Source organism: Podarcis muralis, chromosome 7 (assembly GCF_964188315.1).
Source record: "Podarcis muralis chromosome 7, rPodMur119.hap1.1, whole genome shotgun sequence".
Lineage (NCBI taxonomy): Eukaryota > Metazoa > Chordata > Lepidosauria > Squamata > Lacertidae > Podarcis > Podarcis muralis.
In genome coordinates this window covers 34,728,065-34,753,556 of record NC_135661.1, presented here as the reverse complement: position 1 = coordinate 34,753,556, position 25,492 = coordinate 34,728,065, and the positions used below count along the sequence as shown (strand labels likewise).

The 25,492-nt window shown below is 44.7% G+C and overlaps 1 protein-coding gene and 1 long non-coding RNA gene across 2 annotated transcripts; one reads left to right on the top strand and one right to left on the bottom strand.

Annotated features, from left to right (window-relative positions):
- Window positions 1-2,403: 2,403 nt before the first annotated feature.
- C7H16orf78 (chromosome 7 C16orf78 homolog) lies at window positions 2,404-13,446 on the bottom strand. Its single transcript, XM_028742397.2, has 6 exons — window positions 13,382-13,446; window positions 10,964-11,066; window positions 10,463-10,609; window positions 5,465-5,618; window positions 3,915-4,308; window positions 2,404-2,587 (listed from the first exon to the last, which is right to left on the bottom strand). Exons 1-6 carry the CDS (start codon window positions 13,444-13,446, stop codon window positions 2,440-2,442), a joined length of 1,011 nt encoding a protein of 336 aa, XP_028598230.2. The 3' UTR covers window positions 2,404-2,439.
- A 926-nt stretch (window positions 13,447-14,372) lies between these two features.
- Window positions 14,373-20,984, top strand: LOC144328402 (uncharacterized). The gene is made up of 2 exons (XR_013393614.1): window positions 14,373-15,902; window positions 17,816-20,984. It is a non-coding gene; the product is annotated as an uncharacterized LOC144328402 (long non-coding RNA).
- Window positions 20,985-25,492: the final 4,508 nt, after the last annotated feature.

Genomic DNA, 25,492 nt, shown 5'->3' with positions numbered 1-25,492 from the left:
CCTCATTGAGGGACAATATTTCAATATGAGTAGGAAAATGAGAGTACCCCTAAACATTTTTTTAAAAATTAGAATAAAAGCACTGACTATCAGCCTAATGAAGACCAACTTCCTGTAGCTGTGGATGTGCAGAGCTGGAAGCAGGCTGTAAACTGAGAAGCTGGAGGCACAGGCCCAATCTTGATTTGTGTGGAATCCAAGCTATGACCAATGGAGAAGCATGGTCTCACAGAGTGTTAATGCTGTGAGCCCCTCCATCTTAGGCTCAGGTTGTATATAAAGGTAAAGGGGTAAAGGGACCCCTGAACATTAGGTCCAGGCACGGATGACTCTGGGGTTGTGGCACTCATCTCGCTTTATTGGCCGAGGGAGCCGGCTTACAGCTTCCGGGTCATGTGGCAAGCATGACTAAGCCGCTTCTGGCGAACCAGAGCAGTGCACAGAAACGCCGTTTACCTTCCTGCCAGAAGGTACCTATTTATCTACTTGCACTTTGACGTGCTTTCAAACTGCTAGGTTGGCAGGAGCTGGGACCGAGCAATGGGAGCTCACCCTGTCGCGGGGATTCGAACCGCCGACCTTCTGATGGCAAGTCCTAGGCTCTGTGGTTTAACCCACAGCGCCACCCGTGTGCCCCAGGTAGTATATAGGTGTAAATAAACCATATATCTTAAAGGCACCACGATCTCTGCTGACCTTCATTCCAGGGAAACCAAACCCTAAGCACCTGCAATCCCTGGAATTTCACCCCATTCGGAGATTGGGGTAGTGTATAACAGTTCCTTTCACCCTTCAGTAAATGTTGTGTTACGGAACTGTGGCCTTTGACTGGTATACTGGCATGTCACACTGAATTCCATTCACACCAGTGGTTGTGGTGTGACACAGCAACAAACATCATTGGACAATGTTGCTACACCTTTCCCACACCAACATGCTGCTGTTCCCCCATGATTCCCCCCATGAATTCAACAGGAAAGAACCCCAATTTTTGTCACTTTCCTCCCATGCTTTTCTAGGTTAAAGGGTCTGCAAATGTCCCCCCCCCCTTTCTGGAACTGAATAACATGGAAACAAGTGCACTTTTTGACCAATAAATCCGCACACCATACATCATTTCCACCAGTGGGCCTGATGTGACGCAACAACATCAACTTTGTAGACAATGTTGCTGCTACTTCTCCCTTTCTGCACATGCATGCTTCTGTTTCCCCATGAAAACAGGAGGGTGAAAATGTATGCTGCTTTACTGTCCCAAATTTTGTCACTTTTCTCCAGCCTTGCAGCTAGACTCATCTGTGAGACAGGCTTTGGGAGTAAACCCTGGGGAATTTTTTTTACCCACTGCCTTGTGGGACATCTTCAGGAGAAGAAAAGGCTAAGGAGTATGCCCTACACAAATCCAGAGTGGAGTCCCTAAGACGGTTGGATGGCACCTTGTATGTCTCCTTCCAGCAATTCCTGCAGCTAAGCTGGTGCCAAACATATTGCTCTGCTTTCCTTTGGACCACATCAATGAGGCCAAAATGGAGGTCTTAATGTCTGGGCAGCCCAGGACCTCCATACACACTGCCCAGGTTTGTGCCCCAGTGAGGTCCCTTTGGTGCTGCTAACACAGCAAAAACAACATGGGAGGCAGCCGTTATGAGTTACCGGTCTCTGCAGCCACAGTGGGCACTGTGATTCTCCAGTGGTTTGTCTTGACCCCCAGAAGCACACTCCATTGTATCTCGAGACAGACAGATGCCAACACAACAACACACTGCAGGTTAAGGGGGTTGCAAACAGATTTTTTTTCTGGAATGGAATAACATGGAAATAAGCACTAAAATTGCCTCATATTCCATTAGCTTTCCAGAAGTGGCTTTTATGTCATGTGAAAGTTCAAATGCCGACATTAACAGGTAGGGAAATGTTGGGGCAGTGGAATAAATTGACGGGTGAACGCTACCCGAGTTACATTTCCCCATTTCCCCCTACGGACTGAGGCTTCCCATTGAAAGATAAAAAGGCCTCACTTAGGTTGTCTAAAACAAGCTAGTCAGTGGTCATTGTGCCTTCTAGGATATGATTTCTAGTCTACAGCAAGAAACAACGACCTTAAAGCAAAGAGCTGCCATTCCAAATATTTCAAGGCAACCAGAGCAAATGCAGATGAATGGGGAAATGCATCATTTAATTTGACTTTTAGATCAGTTTTTGACCTGTTTTGCTTTTTTTTTGGGGGGGGGGAACTATTATTTTTGATAAAAACCATTTAAGCTCACAGTTTGACTCACAGTGAGTGCAAGAACCATTTTATCATTGCATCACAAGAACACGTCTCACACACTATTTTGACTCCAAAAAGCGACCGGCTCTTCCAAGTATAGGTGGTGGTGGAAATGTTCCCCTAATGTCTTCTAAGCAATGCAACCGGATTTGGGCAACAGGTCCAATCTAGAATACCTTGCTAGGAGTGGATGAGAGCACCTTACAAACGTCAATGTCTGATGCTTTCATATGAGGATGCAAGTCGATATAAATCCCAGCTTCCTTGCACAGCTTCAGCAAGGTATCAATATTGCTCTGGGACAAACGGAGGTACCTGTGCAAAGAAAATAAGAGGGAGGGATGCTTGTAAGTCACATTTGTTAAGAGGAAAAATCTACTGCCCTGGATTCTCTAGTTCACCATTAATTAATTCACCAGGGCTCCTTTTCCTCACCTCCAGATGTTACTAAACTACAACTCTCCTAAAGTCCAAGGATGATGGGATTTATAGTTTGTTAGCATCTGGAGGGACGAAGGTTCCCCACCCCTGTTCTAAGAGATGTGGCTGGCACCAGCATCTGACAAAACAGGGCCAATATGCAGAGCCTAAGGATAGTTGAGGGGCCCTCCCACCTTGCTCCAATCCTCCTCCTGATAAGCTAGGGGGCAGGTGGTGTAACTGGATGAGCAGAGTAAGCACAACAGGAAGTAGGCAAACAGACTGGGTGAGATGCAGAAGATGGACTGGTTTGAGGACCTTGGCAGGGAAATGAGCCAAAGAGCTGCAGAAAACAGGAGAGACTTGAGCAGCCTTCTCCAACCTTCCATTCTCCAGAACTGCCATTGGCCCAAGCCAGCATGGCCCATGTTCAGGAATAATGGTCCAGCAACATCTGCAGGGCATCAGGTTGGGGAAGGCCGGACTAGACACACAGTCAGGGAGTCAAAACAGGAGCTGCTGGCCAGCCGGCTATCCTTTCCTGCCTTTTTTACAGGGCCTACTGAGAGTTGGCACTGTAGAGCAGCCTAGATTGGTGAGCCTGCAAGGCAAGGTTGGTAGTCAAGGAGCGATTCACAGCACCAAAACAGTAATCAGTTCCCCCTCTTTGCTCGTCTCCCCATGCTTGTCAAGAAGCGGATTAAGGATAAAGAAAAGCCCTGTTCTGCTATTATGCTCATGAGTATATAAAACACGTCAACAGGGGGAAAGGGGGTGAGTGCACCAGCAGTGGCCCCACCCACAAGATGGGAGTTGTAGTTCAGCAACACCTGGGGACCCGAGGTCAAATAATGCTGATGCATGAGGGCAGTGCTTTTTTCTGGGGGGGGGGGCGCAGGGGGGCGCGTACCCCTAAACATTTTGTGAATCTAAGTTAGGCCTCCTTGAGGTGCAGTATTTCAATATGAGTAGGAAAATGAGAGTACCCCTAAACATTTTTAATAGAAAAAAAGCACTGCATGAGGGTGCAATGCATAACCCTTTAAAATCAGAGTTCTGTCACCACACAGGGAGACTTTGCACTGTTCTCCAACCTGAGTTGCCCCTGTTCCCCACTATCGTGTTGTCCTTACTTGTGAACACCTGGATAGGGCTAAAGCGATGCAGACATCACAGAGTGCAGGTTCTACCTGAGGGTTGCCCTTTTTTGTTTTTTGCTAACCTGCAGCTCAAAAATTCTTCAGGCTTAATCTCAGGCAGCAGCTTGAGAGGCTTTGAGTTCTCTTCCTCCCATTCTTTCTCCAGCAAGCTTTTGAGCTTTTTCTGCAATGCTGGGAATGCAGAGAGTGGCTTATGGAGAAGCAGTGTTGACATTGAGACCCGGTCTCCCCTCGCTGACAACCTTTGCAAGGAAGGGAAGAATGCAATGGCTTCTTGGAGTGATATGCTGTTGTCCTGGCTAGGCCCCCCAGGGCTGCTTCCCTTCCTGGTGTCTCTGTAAGGTTGGAACCCATGGTAAACACTGTTTCTGGGTGCAGTTACATGTCTGCCCGAGATGGTCTGCATGGGCAAATCCATTCCACTGAAAGGTGTGAGATCCTTGGAATTCTTCCGTTCTGAAAAAGATCAAGCACTTTGCTCAGAAAAGCAGCTTCTGTTTGCTGGTTTTGATTTTCTCATTGTTTTAATTGTTTTTTACTACCCATCTCAGTCTCAAACCTTTTATTGGCACATAGACAGAATTCTGAAAGTCATAAAATCACTCAGCAAAATCTGCATCTAACAACTAAAATACTGTTGTATGACATTCAAAAAACGTCATTGCACATTGCAGAAACCTGGCAACTATTTCCATCTTCTTCCCATCCTGGGTTAGGAAGGCTACCGTACATTCATCTAACTATCACTCCCTGCTAACAGCTGTTTTTACTAATAGTTTTATTGCTTTATTATTTTTGTAAACTGCTTTGAGGAACAGACATCATGCAGCATCTCTAAGAGTGCCAATTCCGCAGATCAAAGAGGTCAAGAGGGCATGAAAGGGATAAGGTGATCTTGCAGGTTCAGGGTCAACAGCTTCTGGAAGGCCACAGGGCCCTCACCCCTGCTCTAAACCTAACCAAACCTGGCAGGGTGGAGCCAGGAAACCCCAGACTGGGTCTTGGGAATGTGATAACTGTGGGATGTCAAACACATAGCAGTCAAATACAACATTCCTAGAATGAACATGCTAAGGGATGCTTTGTATGCAGTCAGGAGAAGACTTCCTGTTTCCTCCTGAGCTGTGACAAACTTCCTCTGCATGTGACTAGAGGTGGGTGTGGCCTCATCTGGACTAGTTGTCCTGGGTTACAAGAGCAACGCAGGAACCCTTTGCTCTTCTCCACTTTGCTGTTCTATGTGTGAGCAGAAGTGGCTGCCTGTTTGCAGTCACTTAGGAACTAACTCCCTTATGGGATAGTTCCACATATGTATATAGTTTTGTAACCTAAGTTTGCCTTCAGGGAGCCAACCGTGAACTGAATGATTGTGAGTAAACTACTTTTATATAGACTTGAACAAGACTGTTGTGTCTATTCTTTTTAAGAGGGATAAGAAGGGATCTTACCAGGAATTGAGGCCCAGACGAGCCTGCAATAAGCAAACCGCTGTGCATTTAAAGGGGAATGTTACTCAGCTAAGATATAAAACTTGCTAACTCAAGTTAGGAAGGATATCATTAAACAATATATCCTCTCCTGCATCCCTGAACATTCCCACAATAATTCCTACCATTGCTTGACCTTTTGGTTGGGAGTCTCAGGAAGCTCACAAAGTTGGGCAGATGGTCACCAAACTGGGTCCACGGGCTATCGAAGGAATCTTTCCGAGAGACTGTGTGAGTGTCTGTGAATTGTTCTTGGCTGGACGCAGGGTGGCTGGGCGTCTGAGGTGAGGAAAAGGAGCACATTTTCTAATTTATTTGGGGATCACGCCTTGCAAACATTAGACGTTAAACATAAGTGTCCCCTGGCATTTTGAAAATCTCAATTTTTTTTTACACACACCCATACCCTCACACAGACCGTTCTCATTACCATCGGCTCCTTGCTGTGAGGGTGCAGTTTCTGCCATGGCTCATTTCAACCCCAGGTAGCTTATAATCTAGCATTACCTTTTGTTACATGCTTTAAATGTTTGGTGACAACGGGGCCTTTGGTCAAAAGCAGATTATGGGAGCACGACTGGTGTGGCTCCACTGGGTGCAGAGCCTCAGGGATGCCACAAATATTATTTAGAATGGAGAGCGAGAGGCAGGGGGGCACTGAATTTTGGCTCTGTCCTGGGCGCCACTGAAATTTGAGAGCCCTAGGCTGGCCACTGCTTTGGTCTGATCCAGTGATGCCTCTTTCTGATGTTCTTGCAAAGTCTATAAGATGTATGTTCCTTGTTATTATTGTGCATTTTTAAAATAGAGTCACATTAGGCACTTGATCCCCCCCCCCTTTTCAAATGGCAGGCACTCTTTCCCTTTTCACCGGCAGCTGGTGGGTAAACATGTTGCTGCTTCCTTTGCCCTTAAAAAAAATGTTCACATGGGAAAGTGTGAGACAGATGGCAAAAACAGATAAACGTTTCCCAAGAGATGCTAATCAACTACTTAAGGAAAATATGATCGAAGGGTCTTAAGGGGCAGTGATGAAATCTTTCTCTGTTTTAAATATAGAGGGTGGCAGGAATTTTGGTGCTTTCCCAACAGTATTTTTCCAAGGGATGTTTGGACCACGTTCAAGGAAGAAGCTGCGTTGGATTATTTTAATTGCTGTGTTTTAACAACATGCCACATCCAAACGCTCCTTTGAACAAAGGCTGCAAAAGGTGATTCTTGACTTTGAGAAAAGCGAGACGAGCTCCTTCTTCATCTTCTGCTCATTTTCAAGTTTGCAGGTCCCCTGGGGAGGGATTGCAAACTTTTATATCCAGCTTTTGTGCAGTTGTTCAGTCCCAGCTCCTGCCCACCTAGCTGTTCGAAAGCACGTCAAAGTGCAAGTAGATAAATAGGTACCGCTCTGGCGGGAAGGTAAACAGTGTTTCCGTGCGCTGCTCTTCTGGTTCGCCAGAAGCGGCTTGGTCATGCTGGCCACATGACCCGGAAGCTGTACGTTGGCTCCCTCGGCTAATAAAGCGAGATGAGCGCCGCAACCCCAGAGTCATCTGTGACTGGACCTAATGGTCAGGGGTCCCTTTACCTTTACCTTTTTTATGCAGTTTATGCTGGGTGAGGGAAGCATATTGTTACAAACGCAGCCCACTTCACTGAGTGGGGAGAAGATCTGGGGAAAGGGCTGACTCAGGTTTGGTTTCCTTTCGCAGGAGAGATCACAGGAGAAATACAATGCAATATTCAAGTGTATTTACAAAAATGCAAGCTGGGCATAAGAGTCACACTGCTATAAATCCATTGCCCCATTTAAGATCTCTAGCCAAGCATCACAGATGCTCTCAGGTTAGCACTGCCACCTTAATTCTTTCTCTTTCTTTTGGTCAGCGTGCATTCAAATATGGGGAAAATAGCATTAGTTTTCCTGATTATAATGATAGTGCTTCTGTGCTATATACTAGTGTTCCTTTCACATGGCAGGACCTGTTGTTTAATGGAACTGTGGCTTGTTGACTTATATGCCAATGCGTCATGCTAAATATCATTCGCACCAGTGGGCGTGGTGTGACACAACAATAAATGTCACTGGACAATGTTGCTACTTCATTCACAGGATTAATGTAAAGACGTGCAGTGATATAAAATTAATTTTTATTACATTGGATAAATAATAATTAGGTTCTGCTTGGAGATGCAGCAAATGTATTATAAACATAAGTAACCACAGGAAGGGAGGGAGGGAGGTCAAAATGGGGTTTTGAAATTCGATGTAAAATTACTTTATTGTTTGATGTAAAATGAAAAATGAAATTTAAAAAAGAGACAATGTTGCTACTTCCCCTCCATTTCTGCACATGTGTGCTTCTGTTCCCCATGAAAACATCAAAAAATAACTTTATGTTCCAAATTTCATCACTTTACTCCTGTGGTTTTCTGGGTTAAGGGGGCTGCATCCCCCCCCCTCGAAATCAAATAGCACAAAGTGCTAAGCATATACTATGTTCCTTTAGTTTCCCCAAAGTGACTTTTACATTGTGTGAAACATCAGATATAATGTAGAAATTAACAGTTGGGGAAATAGCGGGGAAAAGGAGTACCAGGGGTCAGCAAACTTTTTCAGCAGGGGGCCGGTCCACTATCCCTCAGACCTTGGGGGGGGGGGGGACTATATTTTGAAGATGAAAAACCGAACGAATTCCTATGCCCCAGAGATGCATTTTAAATAAAAGGACACATTCTATTCATGTAAAAACACGCTGATTCCCAGACTGTCCGCTGGCCGGATTTAGAAGGCAATTGGGCCAGATCCGGCCCCCGGGCCTTAGGTTGCCTACCCATGGAGTAAACTGTTGTGTGAATGCAGCCTCAGTCTCATTCCAAACACACATGCACACACTCCCTATTCTGCTGATCACACACAGAGAGATCTAGCTTAAGTATGCTGGCAGGGGGTAGGACAGCTATTTTATCCCAGAGATCCCTCTGGACCTCTCCCATTGAGAAAGCATCAACCATCCATGCCTGAGCACTTAGCTGGGGACCTGCTCAACAGGAAGGAAGTTAAGGAGACATTATTCAGAGCAGGGAGGTTGAATGCCAGCGGTTACAGGAGTCAGGCAGCTGCTCTGGGCAGTAGACTGAACCAAGGGTTACACTGTGGAAAAAGTGGGTATCAAGGATGGATTTGAAGGGAGGGAGGAGGGATGGGGGAGAAATCCTGTTCAGTTCACATTTTAATGTGAGCCTACCTCGTTTGCACTTCACCAAAACAATATGCAAACCAAACCACACCTGCCCATCAAAATCCACACATTTCAACATTTTCTGATGCAATGCTTCAACCAAGGAATCTGTACAAAGGATTTGTGTCTTAGGGGGAAATGTGCAAAAAATATATGAATGCATTTATTCATGAAAATCCTACTGAAAAAAATGCATTCTAGTAAGGGAAATTGGTTGTCAAAAGATGCCTATTAGAGAAAATCACATGCAAAGATGTGTTATCTGGGGATAAATGCTTATGGAAATGCTGATGCAGTTTTGGGAGGGGGCCTTTTTTTTTAAAGGAAAAAGTTCAGCTGGCAAACTGATGTGAACTGAACTTAAAGTTGGGAAACTGAGAAATAGGAAGAAACTGAAATTGACAGAGTGCTCCACTCCTGCTCCTGGGCCAGTAATTTCACTGTCTTCTGTGTTCTTTAGAGGCACAGAAGCAGGACATTTTCTCCCTCTTTCTCCTGATATCACAGAGCAAGCATGCCCAGACCCACCTCTCAAGTCAGGCCTATCTGGGCATGCTGTTCTTTGCCTCTCTATCATCAATCTGTGGTTCTTCTGACTTCCCGCTTGGAATCATAGCAGTTAACGGAGTATCCTGAGACTGTAATAAGCAGGTGCAGTACTGATGAATACAGCATATTGTGGGGAGGGATTCCTTCATTAGGGCTGCAATTTAAGAAGTCATGGACTTTTGAATAACTTCAAATCCCCCCCCCCCCTAATATGCAAAAGCTCCTCCTTTTCATTCACAGGTGAGGCCATTGGGGCAACCAAGCTGTCGGAACCCCCCCGCCCTGTGTTTAGTATTAGGAGGAGTTTGGTGCTAGTGATCATGTTTCATCTGGGTGTGACTAGGGATCTGTTGGCATTTAAAAGTGAACCTACCTAATTTGCACTTTTGGAAACAGTATGCGAACCAAAACACAGCTATCTTTGCAATGTATACAAAAATGCATTTGCACTGGGATAAAATGTCCGTAAAAATGCACACATTAGTGAAGATTGTATGCAAAAATGCATTATATAAGGCAAAATTGCACATAAAATTTTGTGTATTAGGAGAAATCCACATTTAAAGTATGTTTCTGAGCACAATTCAAAGTGTTGGTGCTGACCTTTAAAGCCCTAAACGGCCTTGGCCCAGTATACCTGAAGGAGCGTCTCCACCCCCATCGTTCAGCCCAGACACTGAGGTCCAGTGCCTTATGACGGTTCCCTCACTGTGAGAAATGAGGTTTCAGGGAATCAGGCAGAGGGCCTTCTTGGTACTGTCACCCACCCTGTGGAACGCCCTCCCATCAGATGTCAAGGAAATAAAGAACTATCTGACTTTTAGAAGACACCTGAAGGCAGCCCTGTTTAGGGAAATTTTTAATGTTTGATATTTTATTGTGTTTTTAATATTCTGCTGGGAGCTGCCAAGAGTGGCTGGAGAAACCCAGCCAGATGGATGCGGGGTATAAATAAATTATTATTATTATTATTATTATTATTATTATTATTATTATTATGGATTTAAAACAAACTAACAAAAATAACAAACTAATGTGGAAATGTGGACACCTAAACCTAAGATGAATGAATGAGAAGCTGCAGCCAACATGTAGGCATGTTCTACAGAACCAAGAATGGAGCTAAGCAGAGACGTGCAACATTTTGTAGCTAAAAACAAAACAAAACAACCCTCTTTCTTATGAATCTGTGTTTTCTGCATTGCAGGGGGTTGGAATAGATGACCCTTCAGGTCCCTTCCAATTCTACAATTCCACTATTTGTGCTGTGCGTATATAGACAACTAGATGAGCAATGTTTCTATAGTGCCATCCTGCCCTTCCAGACTTCTTCATTACCTTGTAGTATAATGTTTTATAGGCTGAAGAAGAGGGTGAGATCTGTGCTTGTTTCTTCAGCCACTTTTTCACCTTCCTCTCCTCTTGCTTCAGCAGGTTGTCATTAATCGTCTTCATGGAGTCAAGAGACCGCCGGATCTTCTTCAGCTGAAGAGTTTGGGAGATAGGAACATGTGTGAACACAGGAAGCTCCCTTGCACTGCGTATGACCACTGAGCTATTTAGCTCAGTCTTGTCTGGTCTGCCTGGTAAAAGCTCTCTGGGGATTTAAACAGTTGGGTCTCTCCCAGCCCCAACTGGAGATGCTGGGGATTGAACCTGGAACCTTCTGCATGTAATCTATTACACCACTGTGCTGTGGCCTTTCTCCTAGGCCTGGTTGCTTGCAGGACCTTAGATCTGAGCTATCTAAACAGCTCAGGTAAAAGCAGGGTGTCTCCCACTCCCTGTTAAGTGCCTGGTCACTCAAAAATACATGCAGATCGTTTTCCTCCTCCATACCTGAAATGCCTCTCTCTCATTGGAGACCCGCAGGGACTTGGCCCTTTTGTTTTCGAGCCAATCCATACTCCCCAGTGGTTTCCAGTTTCTTTCCCCCGTGGTTCTGATTTAGTGGAAGCCAAGGCACCAGCCAGGATCAAGGTAGCCAGAAAAGATTTGAATCAGTTGCCTACTGCCCATCTTGCCAGTCCAAAGCCATTGGCTGAGCCACAAGGAAGGTGAAACAGCGGCTCATGAACTGTGATGCAACAATCTGTGTGCTTCCATGACTCTTGAAAGCGTTGCCTTGGCAACTAACCTGAAACCTTGAAAGGGACTGTGGTATCATTAATAGATAATTAGTCAAAGGATAACGATCAATGGCTCTTCACTGGAGTTTTCATAGAGGCGCTTTTAGGTTTGTCTGTTAATATTGTGGTTGACAGAAGCTTATATCATTGTGAGTTGCGTGGAGCAGTGGTAGTATCCACCACATGCTGCAGATAACAACTCTCATTGGCCATGCTGGCTGGTGCTGATGGGAGTTGTTGTCCCTTCATCTGGAAGGGACCAGTTCCAGTTGACTACCCCTGGTTTAGGTACAGGTAAAGGTACCCCTGCCCGTACGGGCCAGTTGTGTCCGACTCTAGGGTTGTGCGCCCATCTCACTTAAGAGGCCGGGGGCCAGCGCTGTCCAGAGACACTTCCGGGTCACGTGGCCAGCGTGATGAAGCTGCTCTGGCGAGCCTGCACCAGCACAGCACACGGAAACGCCGTTTACCTTCCCACTATAAAGCGGTACCTATTTATCTACTTGCACTTAGGGGTGCTTTCGAACTGCTAGGTGGGCAGGAGCTGGGACCGAAAGACGGGAGCTCACCCCGCCATGGGGATTCGAACTGCCGACCATGCGATCGGCAAGCCCTAGGCGCTGAGGTTTTACCCACAGCGCCACCCGTGTCCCTACCCCTGGTTTAGAGGAAGCATTTATTCATAGCTAGAGAAATTGGTGAACCTGTTTCACCAAATTTATCCAGGAGGAAGAGAAATCCCTCCCACAGTTTTGTGTAGGTGGTAGGTCAACATTCACAGTGGCATAGCTTCCTGGTTTTCTTATTTATTTATATATATTTTTGGTGCTGCCACAAGTCTGCTGTCCCCCGTCACAATATCCCAGGGGTAGTGTCCTCCTCAAAGCATTTTGTGTTTGTGTGAAATAGGAACTGCAACAACAAAAACAAACCCAAATATTAAAAATTGTGGTGAATATTTGGAGAAAGCAGCCTTATTTTTTCTAGAGAAAGGAGAGAAGCACAGAATCATAGAGTCAGAAGGACCCCAAGGGTCATCTAGTCCAACCCCTTGCAATGCAGGAATCACAGCAACATTGTGGTCGCGACTGGTGGTCACCCAACCTCTTTTTTAAACATTCCAATGAAGGAAGTTGAACAGCTCTTCCCATAAGGAAGTTCTTCCCAATGTTTTGTCAAAATCTCCTTTCTTGTCAGTGGTTTAGGTCCTGCACTCCAGAGCAGCAGAAAACAAGCTTGTCTCCATGTCTTCTGAGTCATTTTGACAATGCAGCAATTCTTTTATAATTACTATAAAAAGGTGCAAAATGTAAAAACAATAGCAATGAGTCTCTGGCAGCTTGGAAGGCCCATTTGTGAGAATCTAGCCTTCTCTGGGCTGTTCAAAAGGAGCAGGTGAGGGTCAGGGAGTGGGCCATTGTGGCATATGCTAGGCATTCTCCCCTGTGTCCCTGAGCTTTTCTATACCAACCACATTGGTTGAGGTCTGAAGGGGGGCTTCTAGCAAAATTCAGCTCAATGTGCTTAGAAACCTCCCCATGACTGGGACCTCTATGCTTTCAGGCTCCCTTGATTGCAAGGAGGCTTCTCTACGCTTTTAGCCAAATGCACTTAGACGTTCCCTTTAGACCTTCCCATTCAGTGTGAGGTCAGGAGTGGAGCGGGGACTCCTGGCATGCATAAGAACTTCGGAAGAGTCCTACTGGATCAGACCAATGTCTCATCTAGCCCAGCATCCTGTACTCACAGTGACCAACCAGATGCCTGTGAGAAACATACAAGCAATGTTTCCGAGCAGAAGAGCACTCTATCCTCCTGTGGTTTCTGGCAACAGCTCTTCAGAACCATTGTTGCCTCCATCCATGGAGGCATGCATAACCATCATGGTTAGTAGCCACTGATAGCCCTCTCCTCCATGAATTTGTCTAATCCTCTTTTAAAGCCATCCAGGTCAGCGGTCATCACTGTCTCCTGTAGGAGTGAGTTCTATAGTTTAACTATGCACAGCGTGAATAAGTCTCCAGCTCTGTGTTGCAAAGATGGCTGCCAATGCAACATGAATGCTGACACATATGAGAACCCCTTGCAGAAGATCGCAGTGCCTGGAGACAGAAGACAGTCAGGTCACATATCCACAGCAGTGACCAAAGGAGAAATGACCGCTAGGAGGGGCACAAAGAGAAGAAATGCCATGGTGCACCTGAAGCAGCAAAACCAGATCCCTTCATCTGCCCCACCTTCAATAAAAAATGTCTCTCCCATATTGGCCTTTTCAGCTACAGCAGGCACTGTAACTCTCCGATGGTTTGACCTTACCGCCAAGGCACTGTCTCCTGAGACAGTCAGGTGCAAACAACACTCAATCTTGCATACATTGGATGTCTACAAGTTCTAGTGTTAGGAAAGAGGGAAAACAATTTTTCTCTATCCACTTCCTGCCTGCCGTGCATGATTTTATAAACACTCGCTCTTGTCCCCAGTTTGAGCTTCACACATTCATTTTAAACACCTGGAGAGGTTCTGTGGTGCCCACCAGTAAGCAAAGGGAAAGGAAGTGTTCTACTCTGCTCTGATCTCTCGCTCTAGCAGATGGAGGTCAGAAAAGAGTGCCCCCTTTGGAATATGCCGCCAACAGCAATTGCTTCCTGTTGCTTTGTGGTGCTGTTGTTCTACCTATTGGCTCTGAGCAGCCAGAAAAGCTACTCAGTACTATGACATCCCAGATTCCTTGGGCCTTCGGTGACAACAGGCTGAAAGTTTGGACATCTGTTCTTGAGTGGAGAATTGAAGATAGTGTCGGAGGCATAGCCGCCTTTGCAGGCCACCAGTCTGGAATGGAGAGGGATGTTTCCGTTTTCACAGTGGTGTTAAATTAAACCAATAAATCTTTGGAAATGGTAGAAAAATCATTCACCCATAAACATTTCTCAGAAGGGAGGATGGAAGCTAAGGTTTTTTCCCCTCTCCAAAAAAAGTTCAGATCTACTAATCTAAGCCTCCAAGGGGTTTTAGACATCTTAATAGCTTGATGAAACAAGGTAGCTGGAAGATTTTCGCTTCCATGGGGAACTGGAGCCATCAGTGGTATTGGACCCATGTTAGAAATATTGGACAGGGAAACGAACTGTGGCATCTGAATATAGACTGCATTTTTAATCAAGGCATATATTGGCTTATATTTGATCAGGTTCCTAAATTAAATGGGCTTAGATTTTCAAATGTTTCATGCCAGGCAAGAAGGCCAACTGTTTATAGAGAAAACCTTGGCCATTCTCCTAAGACAAGGGGCCCCCCTTTGATTTATAGCAGAAAACAATTCTCAAAGTCATAAAAGCTGGAATTACAGGTTAAAGAGCAAGGTTACGGAAAATAAAACCATGTGCCTTAAACTTGAGCCAGATCTTCTTTCTAAGGTTAAAAGGCCAAGACCAAATGGAGAAGCATCTAGCTGGCAGAAAGAGAGGCTTTTTGGGAAGTCTTTTTAAAGCATTTTTGGGAAGTCTTTTAAAACTGTTTCTTTCTTAAACTGAGAGAGTTAAAAAGAGCAATAAATGTTGGGAAAGGCAACTGGCTTGGCTGGGGAAGAAGAAGCTTCTTCCTATTTTATTTTGAGGCTGGAAAGGAGGGTGAAAGGGGGGGGTGAACTGAAGAGGTTCCTTTTAAAAGCTGTTTTTTACTGAGTTCCTTCCTTTTTACTTTGAGAAGCTTTATTCTTTTAAAAGGTTACCTATGATAATGTATGAAATATATTGGTTTAAATGTAATTATGCAAAGGATCTAGAAAGAAAGAAATGTTAAATTCTTATTTCATAGAGTCATATTGCTGTAGGAGACCAGGGGGGCAGATGAGCCTAGCTCCCTGCCAGAAATGAGACGCCATCCGAGCAGTTCTGATATATATGGTTGTCAGACATTTGTTTAAAGACCTCCAAAAGGAGATATTTCATTGATGATGCATGAGAATATGAACCCAAGGTCTCTGACATCTGTTCAAGATAAAAATTTAAGATTAACCATTTGTTTTAGAAGGCAATAGGGCAAGGAGGGCAAAGAGGTGAGCTGGTAATTAAGATTCCTTGTTGAGACACATGTAAAGATATATTAATACTTGTTTGTCAATTATAAATGGAAGGAAATATAGCTCTTTGTCTCCCATAAAAGGCAATAGGAAATGAGTGTATTTTTGTGATTGGTCATACCAATCAGCCAATAGGAATTCCAACCAGGCTGGTTGGACAGATGCAGCCAGAGGAGAAGCAAAGGGGGCTGGATTAAGGAAATATAAGTGCTGGCCATAATGGCAGGGGGCCAGGCCAGAGCTTGGTAATCATATACCACTGTGCCTCACATTTATTTGTCTGACAAATAAATTATTATTTTAATTTCTCTGTTGCTGCGTTGAATATTTCATTCCAGCTAAGCGTTAACCACAAGCAGGGTGCTACATTTTATGGTGCCTGCGACTCGGATAAGTGGTCTGCTGGAACGCAGCCCCTTCGCCTACTGAGCAGGGTACAAGACAGAGGATCACTCACTGCCTACTCAGCGCGCAATGGAAAAATTTTTTCCAGGGGAACGCAGCAGTCTCGTCTGTCTGATACCCTGCCCACCGACGGCGACGGACCGGGGGGAAACGGAACCAGCTAAGGGTAAGTGCACTAAAGGGTTTTGGCCCTCCAATTAATTGGGAGGAAGAGAAGTCCTGATCAAACTTCTGCGTCTCAGTAAAGGGGAACTGAGTACGCTAGGTGGCTGGGTACATCAGATGGTGATCTGGTGTAGGGAAAAGGGAAGATTGGGAGGTAGAGTGTGGTTGAAGTATCTTGCGCATTGCATGTGTGAGAAAGTACAATGTGTAGCTGACCTAAGTGTGGAGTGAGTGCTACTTCGTTTCCCAGTAAGGTGTGTGTGTGAGTGACTGAGTGGATACTTCACAGGGCCATACAATGGGAATTGGGGGTTCAAAGGGGGAAATACACCTCTTGAATGTATGTTAAATAATTTTAAGAAAGCCTTCTCAGGGGCATATGGAGTCAAAATGACGCCAGGGCGCTTGAGAACGTTATGTGAACTAGAATGGCCAAAACAAAATACTGAATGGCCATTTCAAGGAACCTTTGATATAAATTTAGTAAGCAAACTTTGGTCTAACATCACCAAAGAAACTGGAGGGTGCCCAGAACAATTTTCATATATAGATTCCTGGCTGAGCACATTAAATAAAAATCCTCCATGGATAAGGGAATGCAAAGTCCAACGATGCAAATTATTGGCTGTAAAAGCCAAAGCTAGGAAAGGAATCTTGCCAAACAAATTCAAACCCTCCACCAGTTGTAACCCCAAGGCAAGAAAGTGGAATGAATAATGGGGGTGGAGTCATAGAACTTGATTCCTTGATAGATTATGATAAATATCTTCAGGAGGCATTGGAGTCCTATAATGAAGCCCAAGCAGAAGTGGTTATTCCACCTGTGAGTCCCAGTAGAACTCCATCTACAGTCTCCTTTAGTGGAACAACTGATTGCCTACCCTAAACCCCTGTACATCTATTATTACAGAAGTTACAGGGAGACCTTAATCGGTCAGCAAGCAATACAGCTAGGCGTATAGAGCTGCCAAAAGAACGCCTTGGGACAGATACCATCCCCTATGATTTGAGGCCCCTAGAGCAAAGTGAAGAAAAAGGTCACGTAGTAGCCCCTCTTAGAAGAGTATTTGATGCACTTGAGGAGCCTGTGCTGGTTAATGGGCAACCTGGACCACGGCCACCTCGAACTTCGACCCTGCAATGTATTCCATTCACAACTACAGTCTGATGAATTGGAAAACGCCCCATCTTTCGCAGAAAAACCTCAGGCTATGATGGACTTGGTGACTTCAATAGTAAAATACTCATAGTCCTACTTGGACAGATTGTCGCCAGCTCCTGAATACTCTCTTCACCACTGAGGAAAGGAGAGACGTAATTAAAAAGGTACAGATATATTTGCGTGAGCAGGCCAGAGTGGGAAATATTTATAATATTGACCGTCATCTCCAGGACAACTATCCCTTGGAAGATCCTAATTGGGATCCAAACAATGCGATTCACCTGGCCAGACTTACCACCTACCGCCAGACGCTTGTGCAAGGTATTTGCAGGGCATGCCAGAAGCCCACTAATATGTCTAAAGTCTCAGGAGGGTAGATGTGTTACCCATAACACTGTTTCGTGTTCGGTGCGCACCCACAAAAAGACTTAAGTTGTCACCTTTTGAGCTCCTGTATGGGAGGCCGCCCTCCTTTGTTCAGGATATTCCAACTGACCTCAAACAAATAGGAGACCATGTGACACAGGGATAAGTGCAATCTCTCTCCCGTGTTTTTGTCTCTCTCCCGTGTTTGTTTGTTTGTTGTTGTTTTTTTCTTAACAGGTGGGCCCTCAAGCACACGCCGTGCAGCATTGCCAAGCCGATTCATCAGCTCCAGGCTGGCATAGCATATGGGTGAAAGAGTGGAAAACGTGATCCACTTGCACCTAAGTGGCGTAGACCTTACACCGTCTTGCTTTCTACTCCAACAGCGGTGAAGGTAGCTGAGGTGACCCCCTGGATTCATCACTCTCGTTTGAAGAAGTCTGAAGGCAGTTGGACGTGCAAAGGTGACCCCTCTAATCCTTTAAAACTGACTCTCTCCAAAAACCCCTGTACCTAGCCCTACGGGGAACGGGCTAGGTCACGGGCAACATTAGACGACCGGCCTGCTGCAGCCACAACTTGGAAGCTGGCTGACCTGCGCACGCCTGAAGCTTGAGGAGCATCTGAACCAGCGATTGTGAAAGGGAAGATTCTCTTATACAATTGATTGACTGCCCCCTTGTGGAACAATTATCAGAGATATTACACATTGGGGATCCTTGGGATATATGTTTTGGTCTTGGTGGTTCCCCATTTCTGTCACTGGGGGAATTATATTGGGACTAATAGTTTTATGCTATCACAATAAGGTAATCTTTTGTGGAAGGAATGCATATGCTAGACATCAACATGATTTTATTATTAATCCTGATCCCTTGGTAAGGGGAAGGGTCCTTGAATCTGACCAGATTTGCTAAATATGGATTCAGCTATGACCACAATATGTGGGTAGGTTTAGCTGAAATGGTAGGCAATGTGGCAAATAGGACCAATTGCCTTGTTTGCTCTCTTGGGCCAGATGATTCAGAGGGAGGTATGCCCTTATTACTGATACCATTAAATGCCATTGGTATGGTAAGCGAAATGCCACACCAAACAGAAGTACAGAATTTCCCCGGATGGAACTCAACTATACCTGTACAAGGGGAATTCTGTGTACATAAATCATCAGATGCAGCTGATTCTACCATGATAGGCTCTTCTCATTGTCACTATACTTGGGATTATATTAAGAATAGTCATACCTGGGCACACGGTACTACCTATCGAACTCGGAATACCTTGCCCTGTGCACCTCCTTTTATTCATGCATGGAAAGTGGTATGGAACATAACTGTGACAGAGAAAGGCAATCTAACATACTGCACTGTGAACTCTATACCCCTTTTGATATTTCGCCTTATACACTCCACATACCAAAAAAAAACCTCAGACCCGATGGTTGTGGTGGATATGTGGAGAATGGGCATACAAGAAACTCCCTTCCAAATGGAGTGGGACTTGTTTCCTGGGATGGGTATTACCACCAATGTGGATTTGCCCACTAGTTCAGCTAAGCGAACACGAAGGAATGCTGATATTTCTCGTATAGCAGGAGGAAGTACCCAAAGTTGGAGCGGTACTAATGATTGGCCACCAGAGCGCATTATAGCCTATTATGATCCTGCCTCCTGGAATCCTGGTGAGCTCATACAAGGGGCATGGGATCCTATTTATAATCTAAACAGAATAATTCAATTACAAGCAGTAGTGGAACTTGTAACCAATGCAACGGCCCAGAGTTTGAGATTTATTGCACGACAGTTGGATGACTTGCCAAGCAGGGAGGCCTATGTGGAGTCTTGAACTTGACAGGGAATGCCTGTTGCTTTAACATTTCTGATAATGGTGAGGCAATCCGTGTGTTGGCTACAAAGATGGAGAATATAGCACATGTCCCAGTATAAACATGGGAAGGATGGGATATGGGATGGCTCACCAATTGGTTACTTAATGTCACAGGACTCAAAGGGATACTATTGTCTTGCTTGTTTTTCTTGACGGTAGTAATAATGGTTTTATGTATGATGCCATGTATCATCTCATGTTTTAGACGTACAATTAGCAAGATGATTTCGAATGAAACTCTACCTCATATCATGGCCCTATACAGAGCTTTAACTTAGGAAGATCAAGCTATCAAGGACGCTTTGTAGCCAGGTCCTTGAGCTTGAAAGGGGGGAATGTGGCATCTGAATATAGACTGCATTTTTAATCAAGGCATATATTGGCTTATATTTGATCAGGTTCCTAAATTAAATGGGCTTAGATTTTCAAATGTTTCATGCCAGGCAAGAAGGCCAACTGTTTATAGAGAAAACCTTGGCCATTCTCCTAAGACAAGGGGCCCCCCTTTGATTTATAGCAGAAAACAATTCTCAAAGTCATAAAAGCTGGAATTACAGGTTAAAGAGCAAGGTTACGGAAAATAAAACCATGTGCCTTAAACTTGAGCCAGATCTTCTTTCTAAGGTTAAAAGGCCAAGACCAAATGGAGAAGCATCTAGCTGGCAGAAAGAGAGGCTTTTTGGGAAGTCTTTTTAAAGCATTTTTGGGAAGTCTTTTAAAACTGTTTCTTTCTTAAACTGAGAGAGTTAAAAAGAGCAATAAATGTTGGGAAAGGCAACTGGCTTGGCTGGGGAAGAAGAAGCTTCTTCCTATTTTATTTTGAGGCTGGAAAGGAGGGTGAAAGGGGGGGGTGAACTGAAGAGGTTCCTTTTAAAAGCTGTTTTTTACTGAGTTCCTTCCTTTTTACTTTGAGAAGCTTTATTCTTTTAAAAGGTTACCTATGATAATGTATGAAATATATTGGTTTAAATGTAATTATGCAAAGGATCTAGAAAGAAAGAAATGTTAAATTCTTATTTCATAGAGTCATATTGCTGTAGGAGACCAGGGGGGCAGATGAGCCTAGCTCCCTGCCAGAAATGAGACGCCATCCGAGCAGTTCTGATATATATGGTTGTCAGACATTTGTTTAAAGACCTCCAAAAGGAGATATTTCATTGATGATGCATGAGAATATGAACCCAAGGTCTCTGACATCTGTTCAAGATAAAAATTTAAGATTAACCATTTGTTTTAGAAGGCAATAGGGCAAGGAGGGCAAAGAGGTGAGCTGGTAATTAAGATTCCTTGTTGAGACACATGTAAAGATATATTAATACTTGTTTGTCAATTATAAATGGAAGGAAATATAGCTCTTTGTCTCCCATAAAAGGCAATAGGAAATGAGTGTATTTTTGTGATTGGTCATACCAATCAGCCAATAGGAATTCCAACCAGGCTGGTTGGACAGATGCAGCCAGAGGAGAAGCAAAGGGGGCTGGATTAAGGAAATATAAGTGCTGGCCATAATGGCAGGGGGCCAGGCCAGAGCTTGGTAATCATATACCACTGTGCCTCACATTTATTTGTCTGACAAATAAATTATTATTTTAATTTCTCTGTTGCTGCGTTGAATATTTCATTCCAGCTAAGCGTTAACCACAAGCAGGGTGCTACAGAACTAATGGTTGAAAATTAAGGGAGTTGAGCAGAAGGTTTAATGGGGAAGCCTATTCTCCAACCCCCACCCCTTTCTTAAAGGGTTATATGATTTGTCAGATACAAGTCTTAGGAGGCCAGTAACATAAATTTGTTACGAAAATGAAGTGTTAGTCTGGTTGTGCCCACTCCACAAAAACATGCCATAATGTGTTTGGATTTTTCATGTATTTTACTTTTACTTGTGTTGTATATTACTCTGAACAATTTTGGGAAAAGTCCAGTTGTTATTATTATTATTATTATTATTATTATTATTATTATTAAGCAATTTATATACTGCTTAATAAAGGTAAGCGGCATTTCTGTGTGCTCTGGCTTCCATCACGGTGTCCTGCTGCACCAGAAGCAGTTTAGTCATGCTGGTCACATGACCCGGAAAGCTGTCTGTGGACAAATGCCGGCTCTCTTGACCTGAAGCGAGATGAGCACCGCAATCCCATAGTCTCCTTTGACTGGACTTAATCATCCAGAGTCCTTTACCTTTTTATATTGCTGAATTCCTAAATTGGTTTCTAAGTGGTTTCTAAGTAGAAAAAGTAATTACAAGCACATTAAGCTATAAAAAGGCAAAGGTAAAGGACCCCTGGCAGTTAAGTCCAGTCACAAACAACTCTGGAGTTGGCGCACTCATCTCACTTTACTGGCCAAGGGAGCTGATGTTTGTCCACAGACAGTTTTTCCGGGTCATGTGGCATGCTTGACTAAACCGCTTCTGTCGAAACCAGAGCAGCACACAGAACCACCCTTTACCTTCCTGCTGCAGTGGTACCTAGTTATCTACTTGCACTTTGAAGTGCTTTCGAACTGCTAGGTGGACAGGAGCTGGGACTGAACAATGGGAGCTCACCCCATCGCGGGGATTCGAACCACCGACCTTCTGATCGGCAAGCCGTAGGCTCAGTGGTTTAGACCACAGCGCCACCATTAAACTATACACGTTCATAATTAAAGTAATTTCATTAAAGCATTAAAATATAATCATCTATCATTAAAATATGCAATAAACCATCTCATTAAAACAACACAGCAATTAAAGCTGGAGACTCAGGTTGAGAGATTAAAGGAATGCTTGTGTAAACAGGTGCATCTTCAAAAGCCATCGGAATGTCAATGTAGATGGGACCTCTCAAATTTCAAGTGAAAAAGCCCACATCCATGTTACCACAAGCCGATAATCATTAGACTGTGACTAGACCAACAGGTCTCCATTTCTTATTTTGATGTTCTTTCTGGGCAACAAAGGAACCAGACTCAGATTGTGTCAGAGCTGGGCTATGGACAGCAGCCTGAACCAGGGAACCAAGCAATTGTCAGGCCTGAAGAGTAAATCAGAACCACAGGGCCAACCATGAGGCAAGATTAAGAAGCAAGCTAGAAGATGAAGCCAAAGATTACGGTGGAACTAGAGGACATAAAGGAAGCAGGATCTGGAATCAAGTCAACAGTCAGGATAAAAGAAGAGTCAAGAATACAGGAACACACCAGGAAGACCTTGTGGCTCAAGCAAGACTCAACTGAAACAGGAAGTGCTCTTATCCTTCCTCTCCAGCTTGGGCAGGTGGAGACAGCCCTGGAGCTGAAGCTACTACTTTTAGAAGCTTACAGTTCAAGTTTCAACACATGGGGGAGCAGCATAAAGATCTAGCATTTCATGACATATGGCTGAAAGTCATCACTGAGTTTGCTTTTCTGGATACAGTATGCTCAAAGTGGCTGTGTTCAATAATGCTGGCTTCCCCTAGGCATCTGGTTGGCAGCTGTGAGAACAAGATGCTGGACCAGATGGGCCAATGGCCTGATCCATCAGGGATCTTCCTCTAAGTAGGGAGAGAGATAGCATGTGTGAGCCTGGAGCCCCCTCCCTTTCAGCTCATCTGTGTTTTTATCTGCCCCACATTTTACGTGGGGCAGATGGGTGCGATCTGACTGAAATGAACCGGTGGGCCTTACGATGTTCACAGGGGAGGCGGTTTCCCAATCCCCGATGCCTGAGATCCATTCCTTCCCCTCTTTAGTGTGCATCGTAATAAAGCATTTACGTTTGAAAACACACTGAGGTTCCCTGCTCCATTTTCACACGCAATTACTTCGGCATCACTCCCGAGTGGCCCTTTTAGACATGTTACCGACAATTTCCTTTCATGATCACAAATAAAAATACTTGTACCCCCTTCATCAATTTTGCTTTTAATTAATTAGAGTGCTCCGGTGACAGTAAGACACAGCTGTGTGCAGAGGACTCGATGGAGAGGGAAATGAAGAATGGGTGAAGGATCCGTGTTAAGGACTCCTCTTCCTCCAATTCTGTCTTTCCAGGGATCTCTAACCTAGAGATAAAAGGCTGAAGGCACCTCGTTTACAGGGTGTCAGGATGCAGAGCTGGTCCAAGATGTTTGACCAGCTGAGGCAAAAGCTAAGATGGCGTCACCTCCTCGCCTATGTATTGAAGCCAATGGGGCAGCTAAGGATGGGGAGTAAATTTGATTTGAAGGCAGATGTTCGTAATTTGAACTTTCTGAAACAATGTGAAAACTGAAATGCAGCCATCCTTTGAAATTCACACTTCTCCAGTAGCCAACCAGGTTCCTGTGGGAAACACAGAGTCAGGACCCAAGCACAAGAGCACCCTCCCCTCCTCTGGTTTCCAGCAACTGATATTCAACAGCATTGCTTCCTCCGACTGTGAATGCAAAGCATAGACATCATGGCGAGCAACCATGGATAGCCTTATCTTCCATTTATCAGTTCTCTTTTACAGAATTCCCAATTGGTAGCCATCACTGCCTCCTCGGGGAGTGAGTTCCACAGACTTTCTTTTACCTGTCTTGAATTTTCCAACATTCAGTGCATGTCCACTGCTTAAAAAAATGCATACGCCTAATGTGTCTTAATTCCCTCCGCCTGTTTTTCAAATTGCACATTAGCAGTTTTCCAACTGCACCATTTCCCTGCCCCTTAAATTCACATTTTTTAGTCCAGCTAACACACTAAGAGGGTGGCGCTGTGGGTAAAACCTCAGCGCCTAGGACTTGCCGATCGCATGGTCGGTGGTTCGAATCCCCGCGGCGGGGTGCGCTCCCGTCGTTCAGTCCCAGCGCCTGCCAACCTAGCCGTTCAAAAGCACGTCAAAGTGCAAGTAGATAAATAGGGACCGCTTACCAGCGGGAAGGTAAATGGCGTTCCGTGTGCTGCGCTGGCTCGCCAGATGCAGCTTGTCACGCTGGCCACGTGACCCGGAAGTGTCTGCGGACAGCGCTGACTCCCAGCCTCTAGAGTGAGATGAGCGCACAACCCTAGAGTCTGGCAAGACTGGCCTGTATGGGCAGGGGTACCTTTACCTTTAACACACTAAGAAGAACACCCTTGTGGTACAGTGTATAGAGTGTTGAACTAGGACTTTGGAGATCTGGCACATATGCATGTCTTATATGACTGGGGCACACCCTCAGTTGTGAAGGGCCTGGGGGAATTTCACCTGGATCAACAAGACACAGAAAGAGGACTCCCATGGGAGTATCCCCTGTAGGAGACTATAGAAAACCATCCAGAGTAACCAGCCATTGGCATGGAACATTTGCTCTGTCTTTAGGACAACCAGCCTGATCGTATTTCTAGCACCTTTATAATTTAATTAAGAAAAATAAAATAAAAATAAAACCCAGCAGGTTGTCTCAGGACCTGGTTGGGAAATTGAAGGATATTTGTCTCTGGCAAATGTCTGGCTCAGACAGAAGCAGAGCAAACTCTTCCCTATGACTCCCAAGGGTGGCAATAAAACTGGCTGGGAGTTAAGAGATTCATTTTGTGGGCCTGAACTGATCAAAGACTGCCTATTGTCTTTAATTGTGTGTGGGGCTTGGATGGTCTAGGAGGCGACAGGGGACCAAGAAGGAGCATCTGTGACCTGCTTTTGAATTACCTTCAGGATTAAATGTCAAGAGTTTGAATTTAAGGTGGCTCCACACACGATGCATTTCCTGCTACCCATCTGTGGAGACATTGCGTGTAATTTATGTGTGGGTATGTGGCTGGCAGCCCATGTGGCAGAAGAAGATGTGCGGCCTGGGACAGACACCCTCACTGAAGGGTGCTGTGTCACGAAGACACAAGGCAAAAGACCGAAGGTGTCCAACCAACATCCCAGGGAAATTGTTGCCAAACTTCCCTTCCCTTCACCCCATGGGCCACTTAATGATTTATTTATTTTTGGCCTGCCGTAGATGATTGCAATGCTGGATGCTGGATGATATTTAGTTGCATATTTATTGCTTCTTTTATTTTTTCTATATTGTTTTATTGCAACCCAATTTGAATTCCATGGAAATCAGATTGTAAGTTTTCTGCACAGACAGGCCAGGGACCACAGAGATGCAGCTTACGGACAGTTTGAGAACCCTCGTCCGAGGATCAATGGATGGCTGTTGGTAGTGGTGGTGAGCTCTAATCTCTGCACAGGTTCAGAATGACACATGGAT

Bases quoted from the DNA above. Each gene is read 5' to 3' on its own strand.
- C7H16orf78 (XM_028742397.2), bottom strand. From the start codon at position 13,446: ATGGCATTTCTTCTCTTTGTGCCCCTCCTAGCGGTCATTTCTCCTTTG. The intron at 5,619-10,462 runs GTAATGAAGAAG...TCCTCACCTCAG, and splicing joins ATAAAACATTATACTACAAG to ACGCCCAGCCACCCTGCGTC. The intron at 4,309-5,464 runs GTAGGAATTATT...GATCTTTTTCAG, and splicing joins AACCAAAAGGTCAAGCAATG to AACGGAAGAATTCCAAGGAT.